This window comes from Bubalus bubalis, chromosome 9 (assembly GCF_019923935.1).
Source record: "Bubalus bubalis isolate 160015118507 breed Murrah chromosome 9, NDDB_SH_1, whole genome shotgun sequence".
Classification (NCBI taxonomy): Eukaryota; Metazoa; Chordata; class Mammalia; order Artiodactyla; family Bovidae; genus Bubalus; species Bubalus bubalis.
In genome coordinates, this window is record NC_059165.1 from 93,165,916 (window position 1) to 93,191,764 (window position 25,849).

At 52.3% G+C, this 25,849-nt stretch overlaps 2 protein-coding genes and 1 long non-coding RNA gene across 7 annotated transcripts; 1 reads left to right on the plus strand and 2 right to left on the minus strand.

Annotated features, from left to right (window-relative positions):
- The first annotated feature begins 103 nt into the window (after nt 1–103).
- Nucleotides 104–3,121, plus strand: LOC102413300. Of its 2 annotated transcripts, none has more exons than XR_006553507.2 (5): nt 104–420; nt 539–771; nt 937–1,110; nt 2,440–2,899; nt 3,063–3,121. It is a non-coding gene; the product is annotated as an uncharacterized LOC102413300 (long non-coding RNA). The 2 variants fall into 2 exon arrangements; XR_326392.4 differs by lacking the exon at nt 3,063–3,121 and having other exon boundaries at nt 2,440–2,626; nt 2,759–3,056.
- Nucleotides 1,106–9,857, minus strand: SLC25A41 (solute carrier family 25 member 41). The gene is made up of 6 exons (XM_044948035.2): nt 7,938–9,857; nt 7,252–7,404; nt 6,572–6,679; nt 2,612–2,779; nt 2,381–2,528; nt 1,106–1,304 (listed from the first exon to the last, which is right to left on the minus strand). Exons 1-6 carry the CDS (start codon nt 8,067–8,069, stop codon nt 1,132–1,134), a joined length of 882 nt encoding a protein of 293 aa, XP_044803970.1. The 5' UTR covers nt 8,070–9,857; the 3' UTR covers nt 1,106–1,131.
- A 1,132-nt stretch (nt 9,858–10,989) lies between these two features.
- Nucleotides 10,990–24,944, minus strand: SLC25A23 (solute carrier family 25 member 23). 4 transcript variants are annotated; one of them, XM_006045114.4, is made up of 11 exons: nt 24,460–24,924; nt 23,264–23,390; nt 22,618–22,705; nt 22,236–22,347; nt 21,092–21,250; nt 20,849–21,001; nt 20,542–20,649; nt 19,072–19,239; nt 13,962–14,112; nt 12,781–12,961; nt 10,990–12,443 (listed from the first exon to the last, which is right to left on the minus strand). In XM_006045114.4, exons 1-11 carry the CDS (start codon nt 24,613–24,615, stop codon nt 12,287–12,289), a joined length of 1,560 nt encoding a protein of 519 aa, XP_006045176.1. In that variant the 5' UTR covers nt 24,616–24,924; the 3' UTR covers nt 10,990–12,286. The 4 variants fall into 4 exon arrangements, with proteins under 4 accessions (XP_006045176.1, XP_006045177.1, XP_044803968.1 ...); XM_006045115.4 differs by having other exon boundaries at nt 10,990–12,395; nt 24,460–24,923; XM_044948033.2 differs by having other exon boundaries at nt 10,990–12,192; nt 24,460–24,922.
- Between the last annotated feature and the right edge of the window lie 905 nt (nt 24,945–25,849).

Consider the following 25,849-nt stretch of genomic DNA (forward strand, 5'->3'; position numbering starts at 1 on the left):
CCAGTGAGATCGTCGTGTACGCAAGCCAATGGGTACACACGGAAGGCGGTCTTTACAGAGATTGGCAATTAATTTAAGCCAATCTGGCGAGGTCAGTGTGATGCGCTTGCGTTTGGACTGAGTTACTTTAGCGTTAACCAGAATCCTTTTCTAGTCCCGTAGTCTAAGCCAATGGCTGAGTGGCGGGGGAGGGTGTAAGGTGACTGACCTCACCCTAGGCAAATGACAATGAAGGAAATGGAGGTGCCCCGTTTTGGTGGGAGCTAGTGGAAGCGCCGCTGCATTGGGGCGGAGCCAGCCACCAGAAGCCGGGAGGGGATTAGCCGGAACCGGATTGAATGGCAGCCGACGTGGGCATTGGCCACCGGCTGCAGGAATTCAAGCCTGACGTCTGGGTTAGAGTCCCCGGAGGCCGGCCGGGTAAGCCAGGCACGTGGCCTGCTTGAGGCCTTGGAGACGGGTGCTTCCGGGGGTGGGTTGGCCCCAAAGCAAGAGGAAACTCAGGGATCCTCTCATACCCTCTCCTCTTTCCATCCAGGGATCTAGAGTCCTTACTTCTCTTCCAGAAATGGAACCAGCTCTCCTACCAACTCAAGGGTCTAGATTTCCTCCCAGGACCGAGGGATCCTAGACTCTTAATTCGGCACCCTACACCAGCTTCACATAAGGTCCCTGGATCCGAGCTCCAAGCTCTGATCTAGGCCCTCAGTTTATCTTCTGGACCCAGGCATCTTCCAGGCTTCCAATTCCTGTTCAAGACTAAGGCCCAAGGTACTCCCGCCCTCCCTCCCCGCCCCCTCCCCCCCCACCACCACAGGACCCAGGTATCCAGATCCCCAGCTGCCCTCCTGAACCCAGATATTCCAGACATGGCCAGCAGAAACCATCTGTTTATTCCTCGTTGTCTCCATGTTCACCCTTTTGCTCTGGAATCAGGAAAACTCGCAGCAAACCAAACTGGAGTCCAGACTCCACTGGGGAGGAGGCACCAGGAATCTTCTGACCCAGGCAACCAGTCTGCTTCTCTTGATAAGTCTGCCCTTGGTCCCGAGCCTGGAAGGCCCTTTGGGGCCAGGAGACACTGGATCTTCCCCTCCATTTCTGCCCAGGGTATGTCGCCTAGTTCATTACTTATACTCCCAGGGTCTTCTTCATGGCTTCATACACCACGTAGCTGATGCCGCCTGCAGGCAGCACCTTCAGTAATGTGGGGGTCATGCCTCGGTACAGCCCTGGCCAGCCCTGCTGGGCCAGGATCCTCCGGAAGACTCCACACATGGTGGGGTTTGAACCCTCCACAGTGTCTGTGGGGACAGAGGCAAGCTCAGGGCCTGGGCCAGAGATGACTTGGCATCAAGGGGCGGGGGTGGAGAGTGGGGAGCTGGAATGTTGGGAGATGGGGACTGAAGCCAGGAGCAGAGAGGGTCTGGGGTGTTACCTGAAAAGAAGCTTGGAAGCCTTTTAGAGGAAGTTGGTCAGTTTACGGAGAGTGAGAAATTTTCAGGATTTGTTTTAGGGAACATCTTAGAAAACATTGCAACTTCAATATTCATTGGAAGGACTGATGCTAAAGCTGAAGCTCCAGTACTTTGACCAACTCATTGGAAAAGACCCTGATGCTGGGAAAGATTGAGGGCGGGAGGAGGAGGAGGCAACAGAGGCTGAGATGGTTGGATGGCATCACCAACTCAACAGACATGAGTTTGAGCAAACTCCAGGAGATAGTGAAGGACAGGGAATCCTGGCAGGCTGCAGTCCATGGGGTCACAAAGAGTCGGACACAACTTAGCGACTGAACAACAACAAAGATCTGCTAGAGCTTTGCAGTGTGCTAAGGGGGAGTTTAGGGACATTTTCAAGATCAAGGTGGTAAGCTAAGAACCTATTTGGGTATTTGAGGATTTGTTTAGGGGTTTGAGAGCCCATTTGTGGGAGGCACATTTGGGGAGTTCCCAGGATGTTGGGGGAGGTGGTTATGAGTTTGGGAATGTCTAAGTGTCAGTTTTTGAAAATTTAGGAACCATTTTCCTTTTGGCACCAGGTGAGGCCTGAGTCTGATTTGGACAAGTTGGGGGTTCATTTGGGTACTATATGTCTTGAGATCAATATGGGGGCCTGAGTCACATTCAAGGAGGTTTGTGGGAGTCCTTTGGGAGCTGGGTGTTCATTTTAGTGATATGTAAGGTTAATTGAAGGGACTGGGATCAGGTTTGGGGGCGAGTGTAAGTTTGGGTGGGTTCAGGGGTCAGCAGAAATGGGCAAGATCAGATATGGAGAGTCTGGGAGTCAGTTTGTGTGTGTTTTGGGGGGTCATGAGAAAGTTCAGAGAGTAGAGGCAAGGGGTGGTGGTATGCAAGGTTGCTAAAAGGGCCAAGCTGACCTTGGGCTTGCATCCTGGTGCGCACCAAAGTCAGCGGGTAACTGGCCATCTGTCCACAGGTGGTGGACAGTGTCACAGACGACAGACTGACCAAGCCACTAGGGTCCTTCATGTCCCTGCCTGATTTCAGCCAGAGATACTTGAGCATCTAGGAGAGAAGAAGGCCAGGAGGAAGCTCTCTATGGGCCTGGGTCCACACAGCCCCTGCCAATCCCTCTGTGGGACCCACACCTCATAGACGGCCAGGTCGGTGCAGGCATACGGGATGATGCCAAGCATGTTGGGGAGGTACCCACGGTAAAGGGCGCGGGTGCCCTCCTGCTCCAGGATCTGCCTGGCGCAGTCCAGCAGTCCCTTGTACTGGCCGGTCTGCCGCAGGGTCAGCCGCGTCTTCAGCACCTGGGGAGGATGAGGAGTAAGGCAGCTTATTTAAGCTAATCGCCTCAATGACTCTCCAGCACAGGAGGCAACTGCTCAAGAATGCACATAGCTGGGTTTCAAACCCAGCTGCCTTGACCTGTAAGTGCTCTCAACCCAAAGGGTGAGGGAGGGACTTCCTCAGCAGTTCAGTGGTTAAGACTCCATGCTTCCACTGCGGGGGGCACAGGTTTGATTCCTGGTTGGGGAACTAAGGGGGCTTCCCAGGTGGCGCTAGTGGTAAAGAACCCGGCTGCCAACACAGGAGACATAAGAGATGCAGGTTCAATCCCTGGGTCAGGAAGATCTCCTGGAGAAGGAAATGGCAACCTGCTTCAGTATTCTTGCCTGGAGAATCCCATGGACATAAGAGCCGGGTGGACTACAATCCATGGCGTCGCATTGAGTCAGATACAACTGAAGTGACTTAACATGCACACACGGGGAACTAAGATCCTGCATGATGTAAGATACAGCCAAGAAAATAAATACAACTAAAAAAAGAAAAAAAAAGGATGAGAGAAGTGATGTGAGCTGGGTGGGGACTGCAGCGGCCCTAACCCAGCCAAACTCACCCTACCTGGACCCCAGGTAGGCAGATCTGCCAGTTTTCCCAAAGAAGCCAGAAACTGAAGTTTTTATGAAATGCCCAACATCAAAATGTTGGCAACTCAACAGCTGTGCAAAAGACAGCACACCATGTGTGGTAGGCAAAATTCTCAGGTGGTCCCCATGATTCCTGTCCCCATTATACACATGCTTTGTTTAATGGCCTCCTTTGCCCTTGAAAATGGTCTACACCTGTGAGCATGACGGACTGTGACTCTCTTGGATCAGGGTACACAAAGGGCAAAGGCAGAGAGATTTTGCAGATATAATAAAGCCCCTAACCAGTTAACTTTATTTTTTAGATTTTTTAATTGGCATGTAATTGCTTTACAGTGTTGCCTTTCTGCTGTACAGTGACATGAATCAGCTTTACATGTACATATATTCCCTCCCTCTTGGATCTCCCTCCCACCTGCCCCCCATCCCCTCCATCTCGGTCATCACAGAGGTGAGCTTCCTGTGTCACCAGTTGACTTAAGTTAATCAAGAGAAATCGTCCTGAGTGGGTCTGACTCAATCAGGTGAGCCCTTTAAAAGAGTCTGAAGAAGAGATTGAAGGATCAGAAACACTCCTGGATTGGTTTTTTATATCTTGGCCATAGTTCTCGGCTCACAGGATCTTAGTTCCCCAACCAGAGACTGAACTCAGGCCCATGGCAGTGAAAAAAGTGTGGAATCCTAACCATTACACCGTCAGGGAGTTCCCTAGGGTTGGTCTCAAACAAACTGTTACGGAGAGGACCGCAGGGCAGGGAACAGTGGGTGGCCTCCAGGAGTTGAGGACTGTCAGTCTACAGCTGTAAGAAGCTGAATGCTGGTAACAACCAGGGAGTTTGGCAGAGGACACCCAAGCCTCAGATGGGTCCATTGATAGCCCCACCGACTGACACCTTGATTTCCACCTGATCAAATCCTGAACTGAGGACCCGACTAGTCAGTGCCCAGACATGACCCATGGAAACAATGAGATAATAAATCTGTATCATTTTAAAAGCTCTTGAGTGTGGTGATTTGTTATGTAACCATCAAAATAAAAATACTTCACAGGTGCAAACTATTATATATAGAAAGGTAAAGAAGGTTCTACTTCTACTGTATAGCACAGGGAACTATATTCAATATCCTTTAATAAATCCTAATGGAAAAGATATATTTTTTCATTAATATATTTATTAAAGATTGTATATGTATGACTGAATCACCTTGCCATACAGGAGAAATTAACACAACACTATAAATCAGCTATATTTCAGAAGTAAAAATATGAAGAAACTCAACCAGACAAGGGCAAGAATTATATGAAGAAAGCTTTAAAAGACCGTTTAGGGGACGAAAAAGGAGACTTGACCAAATAAATGGATGTATTCTTGGATATGTAGACCCAATATTGTATAGAAAGTGAAAATGAAAATGTTAGTCGCTCAGTCATGTCTGACTCTTTGCAACCCCATGGACTGTAGTCCGCCAGGCTCTTCTGTCCATGAAATTCTCCAGGCAAGAATACTGGAGTGGGTTGCCATTGCTTCCTCCAGGGGATCTTCCCAACCCAGGGATCAAACTTGGATCTCCTGCACTGCAGGCAGATTCTTTACTATCTGAGCCACCAGATGGCAATAATCTCTAAACTCATTTGAGTTTAGAGTCAATGAGTAAAAAACAAATACCAGTGTGTGATTTTGTTTTCTGAACAAGGCAGATTACTTCTAATGTTTTAAAAGGAAAAAGAAATCAATGGCGAATAGCCTAAAAAACCAGTAAGAGAAGGAATGGAGACTAATAAGACATAATATCAAGCCTCAAAAATGAAAGACTGGGCTGGGACTCCCCTGGGTGTCCAGTGGTTAAGACCCTAATCCAATGCAGGGGGCGAGGGTTTAACACCTTGTTGAACATATGCCACGGGGTGCCGCCAAAAGAAAGAAAAGGGGGCAACACTACATAGACAGTAACGTGATCAGTGGTTGTTAGGGACTGGAGGAAGGAGGGAGAGGTGAGTACGTGCAGTACAATGACTTATTAGGGCAGTGGAGTTTTTCTGCATGACGCTATTATGGTGGCTGCGTGTCATACGTTTGTCAAAACCCATAGCAAGTCACAACGCCAAGAGTGAACCCTGATGTCAACCATGGGCTTTAGTTGATAATAATGTATCAGTATTGGCTCATCAGTTGTAACCAATGTACCACCCAAATTCAAGTTGTTAATGATAATGGGAACTTAAGATATATATGGGAATGCTCTTGCCCTTTTTACCTAATTTTCCTGTAAACCTAAAACTGTGCTACCAAATAAAGTCTACTCATTAAAAAAAAAAATTAGAAGGTCATTTAAAATTAAAAAAAAAAGTAGAAGTGCATGAAGAGAACCCAAGTGACAAGAAGAGAAAAAGTGAAAGTGTTAGTTGCTCAGTCATGTCCAACTCTTTGCGACCTCATGGGCTGTAGCCCACCAGGTTTCTCTGTCCAGGGGGATTCTCCAGGCAAGAATACTGGAGTGGGTTTTCATTCCCTTCTCCACGGGAACTTCCTGACTCAGGGATTGAACCCAAGAAGAGAAAGGTCAGAAGTAAACCCAGGGATGTCCCTGGTGGTCCAGTGGTCCAGCTTCCACTGCAGGGGGCACAGGTTCCATCTCTGGTGAGGAAACTAAAGATCCCTTGTGTCCGGTGATATGGCAACAAAACAGAACAAACGAACCCCACCAAAACAAACATACCAACACATATAGGAATTTGGGGCTTCCCCAGTGGCTCAGCAGCAAAAAATCCGCCTGCAGTGCAGAAGCCGCAGGTTCAATCCCTGGGTCGGGAAGATCCCTTGGAGGGGGATCTACCCCTGCGAAGTATTCCTGCCTGGAGAATCCCCACGGACAGAGGATCCTGGCAGGCTACAGTCCTTGGGGTCGCAAGGAGTCGGACACGACTGAAGCAACTGAGCATGCGTGCATATAGGAATTTAGTAAATTACAGTGGTGGCATCTTGGGTCATTGGTGATGGAGAGGAGAGGACCCATTCAGTAAATAGTGTTGAGATGACTGGGTAAGCCATCTGGAATACAACTTTGATTTGTCTTACATAAAGAGGAGGAGGGGGCAGGGAAGGAGGAAGCCATAGCAGCTGCCACCCAATCATCTTGTTTCATCTTCTATGGGGCAGATACTCTTACCTCCATGGGGTTGATGAGCGTCTGGGAAGTGGCCACAGCCAGAGAGCCAGCAAGGAGACGTTCCTGAAAGGGTGGGGATTCGTGCACTCCACAGAAGTAGTTTTTACACTGGGATGGGAAAGAGGAATGTGAGAACTAGCCTCCTTTCCTTCCTGAAACTCACCCAGGGGAAGAGGTGTGGGACCTGGAGTATTAATATGTCTTGGGGGCTTCTCTGGTGGCTCAGTGGTAAAGAATTTGCCTGCCAGTGCAGGAGATGTGGGTTGATCCCTGATGCGGGAAGATCCCACATGCCTCGGGGCAACTAAGCCCAGGCACCACAACTACTGAGCCTGTGCTCACGAGCCCCGAGGAGCCTGGGAGCCGCAACTACTGAGGCCCCATGCCCTAGATGGGGCTTACTCTGCAACAAGAGTCCTAGAGCCCTTACTCTGCGATAAGAGAAGCCACCGAAATGAGCAGTCTGCACACCACAACTAGAGAAAGCAAAGAGGAGCCTCCACTCGCCACTACTAGAGAAAGCCCATGCACAGCAACGAAGACCCAGCACAGCCAAAGATACGTAAACTTTTTTTTACGTATGTTTTGGATAAAGATCTGGGCTTTAGGGGGCCGTGGGTACCAGAGAGGTGACAGCTTGAGGGTGGGGCTGGGGAAAGCAGATATCCCCTCACCCCCACCTGTTCAAAGACAGAGAACTTGATGGCGTACTCCGGGGCAATTTTGAGCACATTGATACCGTTGCCCCTCCAGAGTGAACGGATGCCCCCTTCCTGGATCAGGCTCCGGAGACCTCCCAGCAGACTCATGAAATTCTTCTTGGAGGAGTAGACCTGGAAATATGGAGCCCCCGTCAGCCCTCTGAGGAGCCCTTCCCCTCATCTCCACTCAGCCCCCATCTTTTTTTTTTTTTTTTTGGTATGTGGGACCTTCATTCCCTGCTAAGTCGCTTCAGTCATGTCTGACTCTTTACAACCCTGTGGATTATAGCCCGCCAGCTGTCCATGGGATTCTCCAGGCAAGAATACTGAAGCAGGTTGCCACTTCCTTCTCCAGGGGATCTTCCCAACCCAGGGATTGAACCGCTTCTCTTATGTCTCCTGCATTGGCAGGTGGGTTCTTTACCACTAGCGCCAGCTGGAAAGCCCTGACCAGGCATCACACCTGTGCCTCCTGCAGTGGGAGCACGGAGTCCTAACCACTGTCAGACTAGGGGAAGTCCTGCCCCCTTCTAACTCCAACTCTGCTCCCAACCCCACCCTTGTCCCTCTTTCTGATTTACATACTCACCCCCTCCCTGAACTCCATCAGCTCCACTTCCATCCATCCCCACCCCAATGGCCCCAGCGCCATGGTCCCCACACACCTGCATGTACACCTTGGCACGGTCCAGAGGGGCCGTGCCCGTGCGAGACACTGCCCCAGCCATGGCTCCCGAGAGGAGGAACTTCCACAAGGCTCCCTCATTATCCACTTCCAGGACATCCACGGGGACCATCAGCTGCTCCCCTGTGTCCAGCACCTGCAGGACAGACCCAGCTCCCACCCACACTCATCCAGGCTGGAGGTCTTTTTCCTGACACATGTCTAGAACCTCCCCTCCCCCTCGGCTCCAGTCCAAGGCTTGCCCTGGTCCCCACAGCTTCCAGGTGGCAGTCCACCCAGGCTGGCCTGGAGGGGAGCGGGGCATACAGAGTGGGCGGGCAGGGTGACCTTCTCCCTCTGCAGTTCCAGCTGCAGGTTCTTCAGGGCCTGTGGTTGCCAAGCTCACCTGCTGCGATGGGGGATGCTCCGGTTCTCTTTCCCCCAGGTGCCCAAACACGTACCCGTACACGTGGGTACAGCCCAGATTCCGGGAGGGGGTTGGGGGTGGGGGTGGGGGACCAGTTTTGGTGAAGAAGGCCTTGACCCTCTTAAACAGGGTCTGGACCCGCGAGCTGGGCTTCTGAGTTTGCTCTGGTTGGGCTCCCATCATAGCTGGAGGGTCAGGACACTCAGGTTCAAACCTCTGGCCTGAAGTTGGCCCATCCAGCAACTGTGTGGGAGGGGTGCTTTGTAAATTTAGGTCCCAGGGGATGATGAGGTCACAGTGGTCCTTGTGACCTCACTGCATATGGTAGACAGAGGGAGTGTCTCCTCCCAACCCCTACCAGAGGTCCAGATCCCAATCGCTCTAAACCCACGAACATGTTATGTTACATGGCAATATAAGGGAGAGGGAGTGGATTAAATTTGCAGATAGAATTCAGATTATTAATCAGCTGATGAGGAGATGGAAAGATGACTCTGGATTCACCACAGGGGCTCAATGTAATCTCGCAAGTTCTTCAACAGGGAAAAGGGAGACAGAAGGGTCAGCGTTAGAGGGATTGGAGGTGAGAAAGACTCCACAGGCTGTTGCTGACTTTGAGGATGGAGGAAGAAGGCCACGAGCCATGGAATGCAGGTGGTCTTTTTAGAAGCTGGAAAAGGCCAGTCAGCAGATTCTCCCCTGGAGCTTCCAGAAGGGGCCAGCCTTGCTGACAGCTTAATTTTAGCCCAGTGAGCTCCATGTCAGGCTTCTGACCTCCACAACAATGTATTGTTTTAAGCCACTAAGTTCATGGTCTTTTACAGCAGCCACAGGAAACTGACACACTGCCTTTCATCCTCCTGTCAACAGGAGATGGAAGCGGGGGAGAAGGGGAAGTCTTTAGAGTTCCAAGAGAGAGGCACACCGTCAGTCCCCGAAGTGACACTGCCATAGGTTTGGAGTCAGATGGCCCCGAGTGTGGATTCCATCTCAGACTCTTCTTGCTGTGTGACCTTGGGGTACCTGCTTTACTTCTCTGAGCTGCAGTTTCCCCATCTGGAGATTGGAATTCATGATTGACTCTACCACACAGCGTTGTCAATAGGATCCAGTGAGAGTCCTTGTTGGGAGCATCTCCATTGTCCAAGTTGATCAAAACCCCCGATGTCATCCTTGCTTCCTCCTTTTCTCTCTTGCGCAGTCTGTCACTACATCCTGTGGGCTTAATCTTCAAAGTATATCGAGAATCTGACTGCTTCTTATCATGTACATGGCTACCACCTTGGTCCAGCCCATTGTCACTTACCTGGACCAGGGCAGTGGCCTGCACCCCTGTTCCCCCAGCTCCAGACCTAACGGTTTAAAGTCTGTCTTCCCTGCAGCAGCCACCAGAGGGCGCGCATGAGTACCTGAGTCAGGGCCCACCCTTCCTCTGCGAATAGCCCTCCAGGGCTTCCACCTACCCGCCCAAGTCCTCCCCGTAGCTCACAAAGTCCTGCTCTACTTGCCCCATCCCCTCCCAGCCCTCCCCTTCTCCCTCTCTCCCACTTGCTCACTCTGCTGCAAACAGGTCTCCTCGCTGTTCCTCCAACATACCAGGCATGATGCTGCCCGGGGATCTTTGCACCTGCTGTGCCCTCTGCCTGGGATGCTGTTTCCCTAGGCATCCCCATGGCTCCCTCCCTCACCATTTAAAATTCTTTATTCAAACATTACCATCTCCTCGACTACGCTTGCTGTTGTCATTGTTTAGTCGCTAAGTGGTGCCCCATACTTCTGCGACCCCATGGACTGTAGCTGGCCAGGCTCCTCTGTCCGTGGGATTTCCCAGGCAACAATACTAGAGTGGGTTGCCATCTCCTTCTTCAGGGGATCTTCCCGACCCAGGGATCGAACCTGCGTCTTCTGCATTGGCAGGTGGATTCTTTACAACTGAGCCACTAGGGAAGCCCTAAAATAGAATATTACTCAGCCTTAAGAAGGAAGGAGATTCTAACAGCTGCTACAACACGGATGAACCTTGAGGACATGATGCCCAGTGAAATAAACCAGACAGAAAAGGGCAAATAATTGCATGATTCCAGTTCTAGGAGGTCCCAGAGGAGTCAAATCTGGAGACAGGAAGTAGATGGTGGGCCCAGGGGCTGGGGGAGGGGATGGGGAGTGAGTGTTTAATGGGGACAGAGTTTCAGTTTGGGAAGATGAGAAAGTCCTCGAGACGGATGGTGGGGATGGTTGCATGACAATATAATGTACTTAATGTCATAGAACTGTACACTTAAAATTGGTTAAAAGGGTAAATTTTATGTAACGTGTATTGTACCACAATAGAAAAATATTTAATTTTCTTGTTGTTTTAAGCCCCTTGTTTTTGATAACTTTTTACAGCAGCCCAAGGAAAAGAACACACTTGTGTAATTAGAAAAACATACAGGACAAATTAGGAGGGCTCTTGAATGTGGACTTGCCCCTGCACCCACTTTACAGATGTGGAAACTGAGGCTCATGGAGTCATTTCCTGGTCTCCGTGAATGATGGATGACAACCCATGTGTCTGCCCTGTGAGTAGTTAGAGGTGCTCCCACATCCACCCACCCCCTTTCAGTAAAAACCACAATGAAAGAGCTTAGAAAATGTATTCCTTTGTTCTTTTCCTTTGAAATAACACACACAGGCAGGGCACAGGCAGGGAGGTGGGGCGCAGTGCAGGTGGAGGAGGTGGAAGCATTGGGGGAGCGGGTCCTCCCATCCCCCAAACATCCCAGTTCCTCTTTCACAGTCCTTGAATGGGGTTCCCCAAGGACTTGGAAGGAATGGAGAGAGGGGGTTCCCCAAAGATACTAAGCTCAGCATCCAAATATAAAGTGCAGAATGTACAGGGTGGGGGCTGGGGTAAGTAAGGGGGATGGGTTGTCAACTCCTCTCTGGTACAAAAATAGACCTGGAGTGAATTTGGGGGCTTAGGGGGTTGGGGCTTTGTTTTGCATCCTTGGTTTGTTGCTCCTGGTTTCCAACTCTGAAGCCTGGGGAGGGGCCAGCAGTGCTGGGGTGTGTGTGCGTATGGGGTCCCCTTCATGTGATCCCAGGTTCAGATTGCCTGCTTGCCGGCCCTAAGAGAGAGAGGCCAGGCTCTGGGGGTTGTGATCAGCCTATAGGTGGGAAGAGGGTGTGAGACCAGCAGAGTGCTGGAGGAGCATTTGAGCGCACCTTTCCCCCAACCCCGACCCTGCCCCAGGCCTAGGGGCATGTCCATGCTAGGGGGCTGGGGATCCAGCATCTGTGCAGGGCCTGGGAGGGATGTCTCCTCCCCTTGCCAGCATCAGCTGTGTCAGGACTGTGGGCACATCCTGTAGGCTGTCAAGCTGGGAGCCTGGAACCTGGGCTTCCTGCAGGCTCCATAGACTGTGGGGTTTGTGCCGTGGGGGAAGGGCTCTGGTGTGTGTCTGGAACAGGGGCATGTGGGATCCAGTGTGCTGACTGGCCTAGTGGGAGCTAGCTGGGGGCTCTGAGCTTTCAAGGTCCAGTGCCTGGGAGGGTTCAGGTCAGAGGTCAGAGGTTAAGGGGTTGGCATGCAGTGCCTAGAGGTGGCAGGGTCTGCCTCTCACGGGTGGAGTTTCAATGTCCAGTGCCTGCGGTGCAGGGATCTGGGGTCCTATAGTCATGGTCGCCTGGAACCGCTCCTCTGCCATCGGGTTCTCAAGATTGTGGTTTGAGGAGTGAGAATCTGGCAGATCAGGGCTTGGGAATCTGGAGTCCATGGTTGGGGGTGTCGAGGGAATGATGCTTGAAATGTGGGGATCGGGGAGTTGAAGCAGCGGGATCTGGGACCCTGTGTTGAGGTAAAGGGATTCAGGAATCCAGTGGTTGGAGGGAGAGGATTCAGGATCCAGTGGATGGGGTCCCAGGATCTAGGCCTCGCATTGTCAGGATACCGTGGCTGAGGTTTCTTGAGATCCAGAGTCCAGTGGTTGAGCTTGGAGATCCAGGACTCGAAGCAGAGGATCTAGGATCCGCCAGTTTAGGGCTGGGGATCTAGGATCCAGCAATGCCTGAGGACACTGGATCCGGTGCCTGAGGCAGCTGGTGGGGGGGGCGGTTAGATACTGGGTCGGTGCTGCTGTGGTTGGGGTGTCAGGATCCATTAGCTGGCTTGTGGGGGATCCAGTGGCTAAGACATGGAGGTCCAGCACTCAGGACGGGGGTGAGGGGACAGGGAAACGTGGGATCCAGTGGCTGGAGTGTGGGGACACAGGACCCAGTGGATGAAGTATGGGGATCCTGTGGTTTGAATGGTAGGGTGGGGGGAGGACCTGGGATCCACTGGCTGTCTTGTCGGTCTCCAGTGGCCCAGGTGTGGGGGGATATCATGATTGAGGTGAGGGATCTGGGGGTGGGGGGTGGGTTCTGGGTCCCTCACCTGGACGTGACCCCCAGGGCCTGCTTCATGTTCTCGTAGACCACATAGGAGATGCTCACAGCAGGGATAACCTTCATGAAGTTGGGGGCAATGCCCCGGTAGAGGCCCCGCACGCCCTCCTGGGATAGGATGTGACGGAGGAGACCCAGCATGGAGAGCTGGGGGGCTCCCTCAATGGAGGCTGGGGAGGGGTGGGGAGGTCAGGTAAGGCCAGAGGTCCCCCTCTCACTTCCCCCTCTTTCCCCACCACCCCCACCAGGGCTGGGCCAGGTGGTCATTGCAGTAAGAGGGACTAACAGTGGAACCTACGACTCCAAGTTAGGGCTTCTACTGGCCTTGGACTTGGCTGCTCAACGTTTCACTCCAATCTGGAGGGCCCCATTTGGGGATGATAAGAAGCAGAGCAGATATGTGTGGAGGGGGAGGTGGGAGAGGACACAGAAGTGTCCTCTTCCTGGAGCTCCATCCCTTCCTTCTTCTCTCAGCTAAACTCTGACTCATCCTTCCATTCTCCATCCCAAACCAGCTCTTCAGGGGAGCCCTCCTTGGTGCCCCAAGTCTGAGTCTGGCTTTTTCCCCTCCCCTTCATTCAACCCTAAATCCATACTTAATTTTGGGATGATTTATTCAGCACCTTCCTCTCCAGCCTGGAAGCCCTTTGAGGGTTGGGAGACTACATATGTGTTATGCACAGATAACCCCCCGCAAAAATCCCAACACACAAATGCTAAAATCCCCGTAGAAATTCTCAAAAAAAAGATTGAGTGATAGTGGGGGGGAGAAAAAAGAAAAATAACCTCAAAAAACAATCCAGAGAAACACAAGAGAACAACTGTAGCCTGTAGCCTGGCGCTATTGCTCCCTGGCCTGGCTGTAACCCAGCCTTGCAAATTAGAACTCAAAGAACCAGCCCAGAAAGCTTGCCTCCCAACTGAGATCGCTGGGATGCTCACCCAGTACTGACCATGTCTGTTCTGCTTAGGATAAGGGGCTCCCATTCCAGTGTCACAAAAGGGTAAACTGAGGCCCAGAGAAAAGTCAGGGCTTGAGTCAAGGCCAATCCAAATTCCAGGAGGATCCCAGCCTGGGACTCTGCCTTCTCAGGAGGAGGAGCTGGGGGATGGGGAGATGGGCCCGAGTTGTGAGACCTTCCCTGTCTCCTTGTCCCACCCAGGCCTCACCTTGGGCCTGCATGCGGGTCCGGACCAGGGCCAGTGGGTAGCTGGCTATCTGGCCGCACGTGCTGGAGATGGTGCCACAGGCCAGGAGGACGAGGATGCCCGGGTCAGCTGAGTCGTGGCTATACTGCTGGAGCCACCGGTTCTTCAGGGTCTGGGAGGGGTGGAGAAGGAAGGAGGGTGGGTTGGAGCTAGGTGACACCAGAACCCTGCGGGCTGGCTTCTGTATCCTGTGACAGCTGGTCTTAGCCAAGCAGGCTCTTGCTTAGACCTCACCTAAAGGGGACTTCCCTGGTGGTCTGGTGGTTAAGACTGAGCACTTTTAATGTAGGGGGCCTTGATTCTGTCCCTAGTGGGGGAACTAAGATCCTACATGCCTGCTGCACCATGGGGCCAAAAAAACAAACAAAAAAAGCTCACCTAGACTCTTTCTGGGCTTCCCTGATGACTCAGATGGTAAAGGATCTGCCTGCAATATGGGAGACCTGAGTTTGGTCCCTGGGTGGGGAAGATTCCAGGGAGAAGGAAATGGCTACCCGTTCCAGTACTCTTGCCTGGAAAATCCCATGGACAGAGGAGCCTGATGGGCTACAGTCCCTGGGGTTGCAAAGAGTCAGATCCAACTGTGCACACTCACACAGACCCTCGTTGGTATGCGGAATAATGGCCCCCCTATTGTTCCTGCCCTAATCCCTGGAATCTGTGAATAGGATACCTTCCTTGGCAAAAGGGACTTTGCAAATAGGATTAAGTTAAAGATCTGGAGGTGGGAGATTATGCTAGAGCTTTCAAGTGGGCCTGATGTCATCACAAGTCTCCTTCTAAAAGTTGGAGAAGGAGATGTGATGACAGAAACAGACATGAGAGAGAGACATGAGGTAGGGGAAGAGGCCATGTTGCTGACCTTAAAGATGGAGAAGGGGCCATGAGCCAATGAACGTGGGCCATCAGCAACTGGAAAATCTAAGAAAATGGATTCTCTCCTAGAGCCTCCTAAAGGAAAGAGGCCTTGCCAACACCTTGATTTTAGCCCAATTAGACCTATTTTATGGGTTTCTCTGGTGGCTCAGTAAAGAATCCCCCTGCCAGTCAGGAAACGTGGGTTTGATCCCTGGGTCGGGAAGGTCCCCTGGAAAAGGAAATGGCAATCCACTCCAGTATTCTTGCCTGGAAAATTCCATGGACAGAGAACCTGGCGGGCTACAGTCTGTAGAGTTGCAAAGAGTCAGACATGACTGATATGACTAAATAACGATTACTATCCCCATTTCACTGATGAGAAACTGAGGCTCAAGGGAAGTTACTTGCCCAAAGCCACAAGATAAAGGTGACAATCAGCATTCAGAGTCACCCCCAACTCCAGAGCTATGCTCTTGGCCAATCCCTTCCGAAGCCTTCTGTGAGGCCTCTGTAAGTCCAGGATCTTTTTTCTGACCTTAGGACTGGAAAGGCTCATAGGTTGCATTTCCTGAGTCAATCTTAATCCATTGCTAATGGCTTCCCAGAACTGTGTTGAGAGAGACTCAAGTGTGGTAATGGATTGGTGATGTCTGGTCTGGGTGTGGAAGGGGCAAATGAGAAGTGTTTACTGAGTTTTGGGCTAGAGCTGCGTTAGCCAACTAGGTGTTTAATGAGTTTCTAAGGGCAGTTCTGTTAAAAAGAGGTTTTGATACCTGGATAAGAATGGCCAACACTGCACTTAAAAAAGAGTAAATCATGTTTCTGCAGGACTTCTCAGAGTCTTTAAGAGACTAATTAAGATCTTGAAATGTCAAGAGGGCACAGGGCTTCTCAAACTACTTAGACCTCTGAAATCCCTTTTGGGGTGAAGAATGAATGAAATAAGGTTGTGTCTTATTTCTGCTCAGGAGTCTTAATGGCTTCCTATCACCTTTGGGAGAAACCCAAACTCGTGATCTTTGAGTCCTTGCTCATGTCAGCTCCATCCGGCCACTCAGGACTGCCATTCTTCAACAACAAAACAACCAACCAATCTAATAAAAAAATGGGCAGAAGGCCTAAAAAGACATTTCTCCAAAGAAGACATTTAGAAGACCCATGGGAATGTGAAAAGATGCTCAATGTTGCTAATTATTGGAGAAATGTAAATCAAAACTACAGTGAGGTATCACCTCACACTGGTCAGACTGGCCATCATTAAAGAGTCTACAAATAATAAATGCTGGAGAGGGTGTGGAGAAAAGGGAACCCTCCTACACTTTTGGAGGGAATATAAATTGGTACAGCTACTGTGGAAAACAGTATGGAGGTTCCTTAAAAAATAGAGATGCCATTTGATCCAGCAATCCCACTCCTGGGCATATATCTGGACAAAACTAAGATATATGCACCACTATTCACAATAGTTGAGACAGGGCAACAACTTAAATGTCCATTGACCATAAAAGTGCCTACTTAAATAAGTACCATATAAAATGTGGTACTTATATGCAATGGACTACTAGTCAGCCATAAAAAAGGATGCAATAATGCCATTTCCAGCGACATGGATGGACCTAGAGATGATCATACTAAGTGAAGTAAGTCAGGGAAAGACAAATACCATATGATATCACTTGTATGTGGAATCTAAAATACTATACAAAAGAACTTATCTGTGAAACAGAAGCAAGGCTCCAGACACAGAAAAAACATTCATGGTTACCAAAAGGGAAAAGTGAGGGGGAGGGATAATTTTGGAGCTTGGAATTAGCAGATACAAACTGTTTGTGTGTGTCAGTAGCTCAGACATGTCTGACGTTTTGCGACCCCATGGACTGTAGCCCACCAGGCTCCTCTGTGGAATTCTCCAGGCAAGAATACTGGATCGGGTTGCCATTTCCTTCTCCAAGGGCTCTTCCTGATCCAGGGATCGAACGTAGGTCTCCTGCATTGCAGGCAGATTCTTTACCATCTGAGCTACAGGGAAGTCGCACAGATACAAACTGCTGCTGCTAAGTCACGTCAGTCGTGTCTGACTCTGTGCGACCCCATAGACGGCAGCCCAACAGGCTCCTCTGTCCCTGGGATTCTCCAGGCAAGAACACTGGAGTGGGTTGCCATTTCCTTCTCCAATGCATGAAAGTGAAAAGTGAAAGTGAAGTCGCTTAGTCATGTCCGACTCTTAGCGACCCCATGGACTGTAGCCTACCAGGCTCCTCCATCCATGGGATTTTCCAGGCAGGAGTACTGGAGTGGGGTGCCACTGCCTTCTCTGATGGATACAAACTACAGTATATAAAATAAACAAGTTTCTATTGTATTGCACAGGGAACTACATTCTATATATTGTAATAAGCTGTAATAGAAAAAAGAGTCTTTCACTCTTCCAAGAGACCAAATTCATTCCTGTCTCTGGGCCCTTGGCATTGCTGTGCCCTCTGCTTTGTTCACACTCTCTTTTGATATATATTCAGCACATCACTCCATCACCACCTCTCAGAGGCATTCCCAGCAATGCCCCCCTCCTGCCCACAGCTACTTTTGATTACACATTCTCTTTGTTGTCTTCTGAGAACTTTTCAGGATCTGAAACTATTTATTTGCTGGTTTACTGCCTTCTTTGTTCACTGGAGGGGCGCCCCAGGAGGACAAGAATTATGTTGTACTCTTTGAATGCATGCATCGGAAGGACTGATGCTGAAGCTCCAATACTTCGGTCACCTGATGCAAAGAGCTGATTCACTGGAAAAGACCCTGATGCTGGGAAAGATGGAGGGCAAGAGGAGAAGGGGGCAACAGAGGATGAGATGGTTGGATGGCATCACTGACTCAATGGACGTGAGTTTGAGCAAGCTCAGGGAGATAGTGAAGGACAGGGAAGCTTGGTGTGCTGCAGCCCATGGGGTCACAGAGAGTCGGACGTGATTTGGCAACTGAACAACCACCTTGGATGCAGCAGCCAGCACAGTGCCAGGCACTTATGGATGCTTAGGAGACAGTGGCTAAACCAACACATGAATGAGCGAATGAGTGAAACTTTATCTCATTTGGCTATTTATGTAGATGCTGGGTGCTGGTCCGGCAGGTAGGGTTGGCATGTATGGGGGATCTCAGATCAGACCAGCTATGTCATTTGTGGGACCCAGTGTGAAATAAAAATAAGGGAGGTCCCCTGTTCAAAGATTACTGAAAATTTAAAGATGGGACTTTCCTGGGGGTCCAGAGGTTAAGAACCCACCTGCTAGTGCAAAGGACATGAGTTTGATCCCTGGTCCGGGAAGATCCCACCTGTCACAGGGCAACTAAGCCCGTGAGCCACAACTACTGAGCCTGAGATCTAGAGCCCAAGTGCCATAACCCCCGAAGCCCACGCACCCTAGAGCCTGTGCTCTGCAACAAGAGAAGCCACGGCAGTGAGAAACCTGTGCTCTGCAACTAGAGAGTAGCCCTCGCACGCCCCAACTAGAGCAGGCCTGTGTGCAGCAATGGAGACCCAGTGCAGCCAAAAACAAATAAATAAATACAAAGGAAAAAATTCAAGATGGCAACAGCAAAGCATTCAACCAAGCCCAGGGCCCTTTTGAGTTGGCAACTGGACAGGCTGCCCACCCAGGGAGCTGGGCTGGATACAAACACTGGGGCAGGGATGCCTGGGGACTTCTGCAGTAATTGGGAAAACCTGGTGATCCTGCCAGGAGAAGGGAGAAGCAATAGATGAGGCCTCTGGAAGAGAAACAGCAAAAACTCCTGGCTCCTTCCTCTCCTGATAAAGGTCCCAAGATGCTGACCATGGGGTGTGGATTTTATAGTGACGATGGACACTGAAATGGGCAGGCCTTAAAGAAAACATTGGCTTGGAGGTAGAGGCGTGTTTGACCCACATTTTGGGAGGAGATGGGCATCTTTGAAGTTCATCTTTGCCTGCTCCCTTGATTCTCTGAGCTGGAGTGGTCCCCAACTTTCACATGTCCTGAGACCTGGGAAGACCAAACTACAGATGGAAGGTTCTTGTAGGAAGTGGAAGAGTGGCAGGGGATGGGGGTGCAATGCCTGGAAAGGTTCCCCAGGATCCCACGGCCCATGGTGCTTTGCTTCTCCACCTGTAGCTATGGAGGTCAACTGATTCAGACCCCCAGGGAGAGCAGACCCCAGAGAAGGGAGTGCCACAGACCTCGTAGACGGCCAGGTCGATGCCCGCGTATGGGATGATGCCCAGGACGTTGGGCAGGTAGCCACGGTAGAAGGCATGGGGCCCTTCTCTCTCCAGGATCTGCCACGCGCAGTCCAGCAGTCCCTTGTACTGGCCCGTCCGGCGAAGGGTCAGCCGTGTCTTCAGCACCTGGGGAGAACCCGGTTATCGCTGGAAAAGCTGCCTTTGGAATCACAACATCCAGGAATGAAGACAGCTGGGTGGAGACACCCTGAGAATAACTGAATTAAAAGAATCACTTCCTCTAGAATCTATCTTCTGCCTCCAAACTCTATACCGGCAAACTGTTACATCTATCAGGGTTGCATGTGGCACCCACTGCTAACTGTCTCCCAATATCTTGTTATCTTCTCTCTTAGCAATAGAATCTGTTATTTTCAGCAAGCACACAGCCTCTAGAAATACAGACTAAATTTCTCAATGTAGGTGTGTGGCCATGTGACTGAGTCCTAGCTGATGAAGGTGAAGAAGGATGCCAGGCTGTCAGAAAGCATCCTTAAGGTCAGGGAGGTGTTCCTTCCTTTGTTTTTCCTTCTTGCCTGGAATGTGGTTGCTGTAAGTGGAGCACAAGCAGCCATTTTGGTCCATAAGGAGGATGCTACATGCTGCGGTGGTAGAACAAGATAGAGTCTTGTTCTCCAACACTCTGAAGCCACTATACCATCCCTGAACTGCTCACCTCTGGACTTCATTTATGTGATTTAGGTTTTCTATCACTCACAATCCTAACTGATGCCTGGTACAACCTGAAACTTGAAATGATTTCTCCAAAAACGGTTTCACTTGGAAATGATTCCCTTGGGGACAAGCATCCTGGAAACCAGGATCCTTAGAAGAGGCCTAGCCATCAATGGCTGCCCCCTACAACTGTTAAACCAACACTGATCAAACCAGCCAATCCTGAAGGAAATCAACCCTGATTATTCATTGGAAGGACTGATGCTGAAGCTCCAGTACTTTGGCCACCTGATGTGAAGAATCAACTCATTAGAAAAGACCCTGATGCTGGGAATGACTGAGGGCAGGAGGAGAAGGGGGCCGTTCTCATCCAGAGGATGAGATGGTTGGATGGCATCATTGACTCAATGTACATGAGTTTGAGCAAACTGGAGATAGTGAAGGACAGGGCAGCCTGGTGTGCTTCAGTCCATGGGGTCGCAGTGTCAGATATGACTGAGGTGAGCGACTGAACAACAACAAACCAACAAACCACTACTGTCTCCAGAAATCACATGTCAAACTGTGATACGCAGACCAGCTACACAAGAAACAGCATTGCTGTAATGAGTCCGAATCAGGAAAAGACAAAGTGATCACCCAATGCTTAGTGGATCAATGTGAAGTGGATCATCCCACTTCACACCTTGGAGTGAAATGGTGATTGCAGACCTCCCACAGTGCAATGAGATCTCTGCCAGGGCTCCTCCTCACCTCCATGGGGTAGATGATGGTTTGGGCTGTGGCACCAGCCAGGGAGCCAGCCACAAAGCGCTCCTGCACATGCAGTGTCTCCTGTTGCCCCCGGATGGCCCGCTTGATCTGAGAAGGAGACACAGAGGTGGCGGGACCTCAGGGCTTAGCCTCCCGTGGGCTTGAAGTTCCCCTCTGCTGTCCTGCTGGGGGCATCCCGTAGGGGAGCAGATGCCCACTCCCAGGGGCCCGCAGACACTCCCCCACTCCCAGGCCAATCCTGCAGACCCCATGTCTACAGTCCATGCCTCCCCACACCTGCCCCCACCTGCTCATAGGCCATGAACTTGATTGCCGACTCAGGTGCAATCTTGAGCACATTAATCCCATTGCCACGCCATAGGGAGTGCACGCCCCCCTCTTGGATCATGCTCCGGAGGCCCCCCAGGATGTTCAGCTGGTTGGTCTTAGAGGCGTGGACCTGGGTGGGGGGAGACAAGGTGGCTTTGGGGTCCCTTCCAGGGGTCCAGGCCTGGGAAAGGAGGGGGTGGGTCTCTCCAGGGCCTCTCACCTGCATGAAGACCTTGAGGCGGTCCAGAGGGGCTGTGCCTGTCCGGGACACAGCCCCCGCCACCGCGCCCGCCACCAGCTGCTTCCACCACATGCCAGTCAGCTTCTCCTGCTCCGAGAACTCATCCGGGACAGTCAGGCACTCACCAATATCCAGGACCTGGGGATGCAGAGGCTGGGGGTGTCATGACCCACTGGGGCTGGGGAGAGGTGACTCTGCTGTAAACTGGGGTGTCTCCCCCATGAATTCCAGGATACCCAGAGAGTCCACCAATCCAAGAGATCTCTCTCGGATCCCTACCCGACCTAGCCCCGCAGTCTCCATGAGAGGTAACGTCCTTCCTGGGGACCTCCACCAAATCCCATCAAAGCCTCCTATTCAAGCCTCTGCTCCACAGAGATCCCTCCAGGGCCAATGAAATCCCTCTGCAGGATTCCACCCAAGGGTCTCTCACATAAGGATTACAGAAGATTCCTCCAGGGCCACACAAGATCCTACCAGGGGCTTCCCATATCAGGAGCCCAGTGGCTCTCTCCTGGGGTCTCCCCCTGATCCCCAGGGGTGTCCCCCACAAAGATCATCTGTCCTCTAGCATCTCCACTTGTGGACTTCTTAACCAAGCCCCTCATAGGTCTCCCAGGGTGGGAATCTCTGGATCTCTCAAGAGATTCTCAGCAGATCCCAAGGATGGATCCCCTCCAGATGCCATCAGATCCTATCAGAAGCATCACTCAGGGATTCCCACCCCAGAAATGACAATCCAGAGCACTTCTTCCCTCAATTTCTAATGGATCTCATCAGACCCTCCAAAAACAGTGGCTTCCTAACTTGTCTTTTCAGCAGCAGAATTCTTTATTGGGCAGAACTAGAAACCAGCAGGAGGAGAGCTGCGTGGGTAGAGGGTGGGAGACCAGATGCCCCATCTGGTGAGCCCTCTCTTGCCTACCTCTCCAAAGCCCAGTAGTAAGTCTGAAGGGCTCCCATCCGTCCCCAGAGCCCCAGATGAAGCAAGCAGAGAGCAGAACCTCACCCTCAGGCTGCTCCCAGTGGTTCCTCCCACTAGAGTGCTGATCCAGCCCCAGCCCCTATGCCCTGGGGAAGAGAGGTCCCAACCACCAGGCTGGGATCGTCACCCCCACCTCACCGTGGAATGCTTCCAGAAATACAGCACATCTTCCACGTTCTCCAGTGAATGCAACAGGAAGTGGTCACGCCACTCCTGCCAGTCAATGGTCATGGTGCCATCACGGTCCATGCTGGTGGGGGGAGGGGCACAGGTGGGACAGAATCAGTGCCTGGGGCTGGGAGGTGAGTTGAGGGAGGTGAGAGATTCTGGTTGGTTTGGGGAGGAGACTGAGCTCCTTGGCACTGCGAGGCCCCCCGTTTTACAGAGGGGCACACTGAGGCTCCGAGCAGGAAAGCAACCAGCCCAAGATGATCCACTCCCTCCCTGATATTGGGTCCAGGGTTCAGAGGCTTGAGGTGGCTGAGGGGGTCTCTGGGGTCTCTGGGACCCAGCCACTCACCTGTGCAGGATTTTCTCTGCCTGTTCCAGAGAGATGGAAATACCCAGGGCTCGGAAACTCTGCTGGATCTCAGAGACGTCAATCTGACCTGGGGAGGGGGGCCGAGGGGGGGACCCTGAGTCAGAGGACCATAATAGCTTGGACTGGGGATGTCTAACAAGACCAGGGCATGCAGAAACCCAAGGTGAGGTGTGTGGCAAGGTTGCAGGGAAGGGCCCTTGACCCACTGGGATCAGAGAGGTGGAATTGGTTCATATTGGGAGGGACTTGCATTTGCTGAATGAAGGATTAAGTCCAGGGGTAATTATTGGGGTCCCCATGCCACAGGGAGTTGAGGCCATATTGGACATCCAGAAAATGCAATGGGGGTGGCTCTGTCTCACAGGGAATCCAGGAGCAATGTGGGGAGGGGAATCTTTGCATCACAAATAATAACACTAATAAATAATAGGGTCCCACCCCATTAGGAAAAGGAGGTGGGATAGGCCAGCTGGGCCCAGAAGCACCTAGCTGAGGGTGAGGAAAGCTCCCGAAATAGCCTGTGAGTCATCAGGGAGAAGCGGCCCTACCCCCTTCCTCCTGGCACTGCCAGTTCTAACCCCACTGGGGTCTCCAGGGCCCCCAGAGCCCCATCCCTGGGCCTTACCATCCTGATTCCGGTCCAGACTGTGGAACAGAAGTAGAAGACGCTGTTCCCGCTCCTGCAGGTAGAGGATAAACTCCTCCAGGTCAAGGCTGCCATCTGGGTCAGTGTCACCCTCAGGGGAGATGCCCTGGCAGGGGAGAAAGGTCAGAGGGAGCTCCTCTAAGCTACTCCCACAATGTGGGGCACGACAAGCTTATGTCCCAGGAGCCTGGGCCCATCACTCTGCCATCAGCTCTCCCCTCAACAAGATGCCCAAGGCCATGGTAGGTCTGTGCAGTGGACAGCAGTTGTCCAACTTTCTTGGCGAGCAAAATGAGGCTCATCAAGGTCAAGTAACTTGTCCAAGGTTACAGAGCTGGGAAGTAGATAGGTGCACCTGGGCTCTTTGTTTCTGCAAGCCTGTCCTTCCAGCTGTCTCTTATAAGAATTTGTCCGCATGGCAGTTTCAAGAGCTCTCACTGGAGACGGTGCTGGGCAATGTGGTAGCAAGGACACAACCACACTGAGCATCCGCTGGGCCTAGGTTTACCCATCTGTAAAGTGGGAGGGTGACTGGAGGTTTCAGGGTGCTATGGAGACAGTCCAGTGGCATCTGGGTCTTCAGGTGTAGAGGGATTGGGGTCAAGTTCCTGTTTGGATAGGAGCATCCCCAGCTGAGGGCAGCCTCAGATAGGATTGGCTCCTTGGCTGGGACAACTTGGGGCATTGAGCCAAGTCCTAGAAAGGACAGGGAAGGGAATGTAAACATAGAGTCTGGGGCAGCTGCCTGGGAGAGTAGTGGGTGCCCAGAGCCGGGTAGGAGGGAAGGGAGGTCATGTTTCCTGTAGGTGGGTGCAGGCCATGTCTCTGGGTTGTGCAAAGAGTTCAGAGGAGGGTGTGTCAGGGGCAGTGGGCAGAAAAGCGCACGTGGCCCCATTCCCGGGCAGACATCCTCCACCCAGAGGGAGGAGGGGGACGGGTTTGGCAGCCTGAACTGCAGGCCTGGGGCCTTGGTGGTCCTGTCTTGAGCGATCCCGTCAGGCCCGGACACGGGCGGGCACAGGCAAAGAGACAGGGACGCTCAAGGTAGGCACGGGTCCTGGAGTCCAGCACAGGCTGTCACGGGCGACTCCCGGCGCTCCATTCAGGGGCTCAGATTACCCGGCGCCAGCTGGGCCCAGCGCAGCGCACCAGGAGGGGTATCCCAGCGGGGGTACCTGTTGGGCGCCGCGGTCCGGATCGCCCCCGCCCAGCCGGGCCAGTCCCTGGCGCAACTCGCGGATGTCCACGCGACCATCCTTGTTACTGTCCAGCTCTTCGAAGAGGCGACCCCAGCGCTGACGCCGCTCGGCCTCGCCCGGGCCCCCCCGCATGGCGCCAGCCCGGGGGGGAGGGGAGGCCCGGCAGCGGCGGCCTCAACGGGGGCTTGACGGCTCCCCCTCCCCCCCCGGGGCCCCGCAGGGCCAGCTCCGCGGCCACTGCCACTGCAGCCTCCGCGCTGCCGGCCGGGCTCCGGCACTTGTAGGAGGCGGTGACTGCTAGCCGTCGCCGCCCGCGCCAGAACTTGCTTCTCCTCCCCAGACCCGGTTTGGGGGGAGGGGGCTGAGGGCCGAGCTGGAGGGGGGAAGGTCAGGGATGCCCGGGTATTAGCACAACCGAGAGAGCACCACCGGAGAAGGCAATGGCACCCCACTCCAGTACTCTTGCCTGGAAAATCCATGGACGGAGGAGCCTGGTAGGCTGCAGTCCATGGGGTCGCTAAGAGTCGGACACGACTGAGTGACTTCACTTTCACTTTTCACTTTCATGCATTGGAGAAGGAAATGGCAAACCACTCCAGTGTTCTTGCCTGGAGAATCCCAGGGACGGGGAAGCCTGGTGGGCTGCCGTCTATGGGGTCGCACAGAGTCGGACAAGACTGAAGCGACTTAGCAGCAGCAGGGAACACCACATTCATTCTGGAAATGGAGTGGCGGGAGAGAGCAATATCTCAGGTCTGGTTTCGTAGCTCCTTTTCTACGTGCCTCAGTTTACCCTCTGCCCAAGGAGGCGAGGTAAGGAGATCTCGAGGATTGGGTTACGTAATCCCTTTCCACTTGACCTCCTGCCTCTACTAATTTTCATCAGGAACTAAAGTTCTCCGTTTTCCTAGACGTTCTCAAGGACCAACTCCGCGCCATCTAGGCCTGCAACAGCCCGCCCGCTCCAATCACATTCCCTACGCGGCCACTGAAGCACAGTATCTAGCCGTGCTGTCATCCCGCCCGTGCGGCTCCTTTCTCGGTTCCACTCAGCCTGGGAAACGGAAGATCAACGCGCCGGGCGGCTTCAAAGTCGGTTTCCTATTGGCCAGAGCCGCAAAAGCTGCGCCCGCCCGTCTCGCCTCTCCCACCCACCTAGGCGGGGCCTCCCCTCTGACCAAGGGCAGCCTTCGGCCCCGAGGCTCCTGGCTCTCCAGGAAGTCTTAAAGTGGCCCCGACCTGATCCGGACACCAAGAAAATTGCTCTCTCTGGACCTGCCTGGGGAGGAGTCCCAGGCGCGGCTGGGGATAAGGACGCGTAACTGGAGGCGGGGCCCCAGTCTGTCGCTCTCTGTGCACCTGCCGA

Bases quoted from the DNA above. Each gene is read 5' to 3' on its own strand.
- SLC25A41 (XM_044948035.2), bottom strand. From the start codon at position 8,069: ATGGTCCCCGTGGATGTCCTGGAAGTGGATAATGAGGGAGCCTTGTGG. The intron at 6,680-7,251 runs GTGGGGGTGAGG...TTCCCATCCCAG, and splicing joins AGTTCTCTGTCTTTGAACAG to TGTAAAAACTACTTCTGTGG. The intron at 2,780-6,571 runs GTAAGAGTATCT...CATCCTCCCCAG, and splicing joins CGCTCATCAACCCCATGGAG to GTGCTGAAGACGCGGCTGAC.
- SLC25A23 (XM_006045114.4), bottom strand. From the start codon at position 24,615: ATGCGGGGGGGCCCGGGCGAGGCCGAGCGGCGTCAGCGCTGGGGTCGC. The intron at 23,391-24,459 runs GTACCCCCGCTG...CTCCCCTGCCAG, and splicing joins CGGACCGCGGCGCCCAACAG to GGCATCTCCCCTGAGGGTGA. The intron at 21,002-21,091 runs GTGAGAGGCCCT...CCCCCCACCCAG, and splicing joins GCCTCAAGGTCTTCATGCAG to GTCCACGCCTCTAAGACCAA.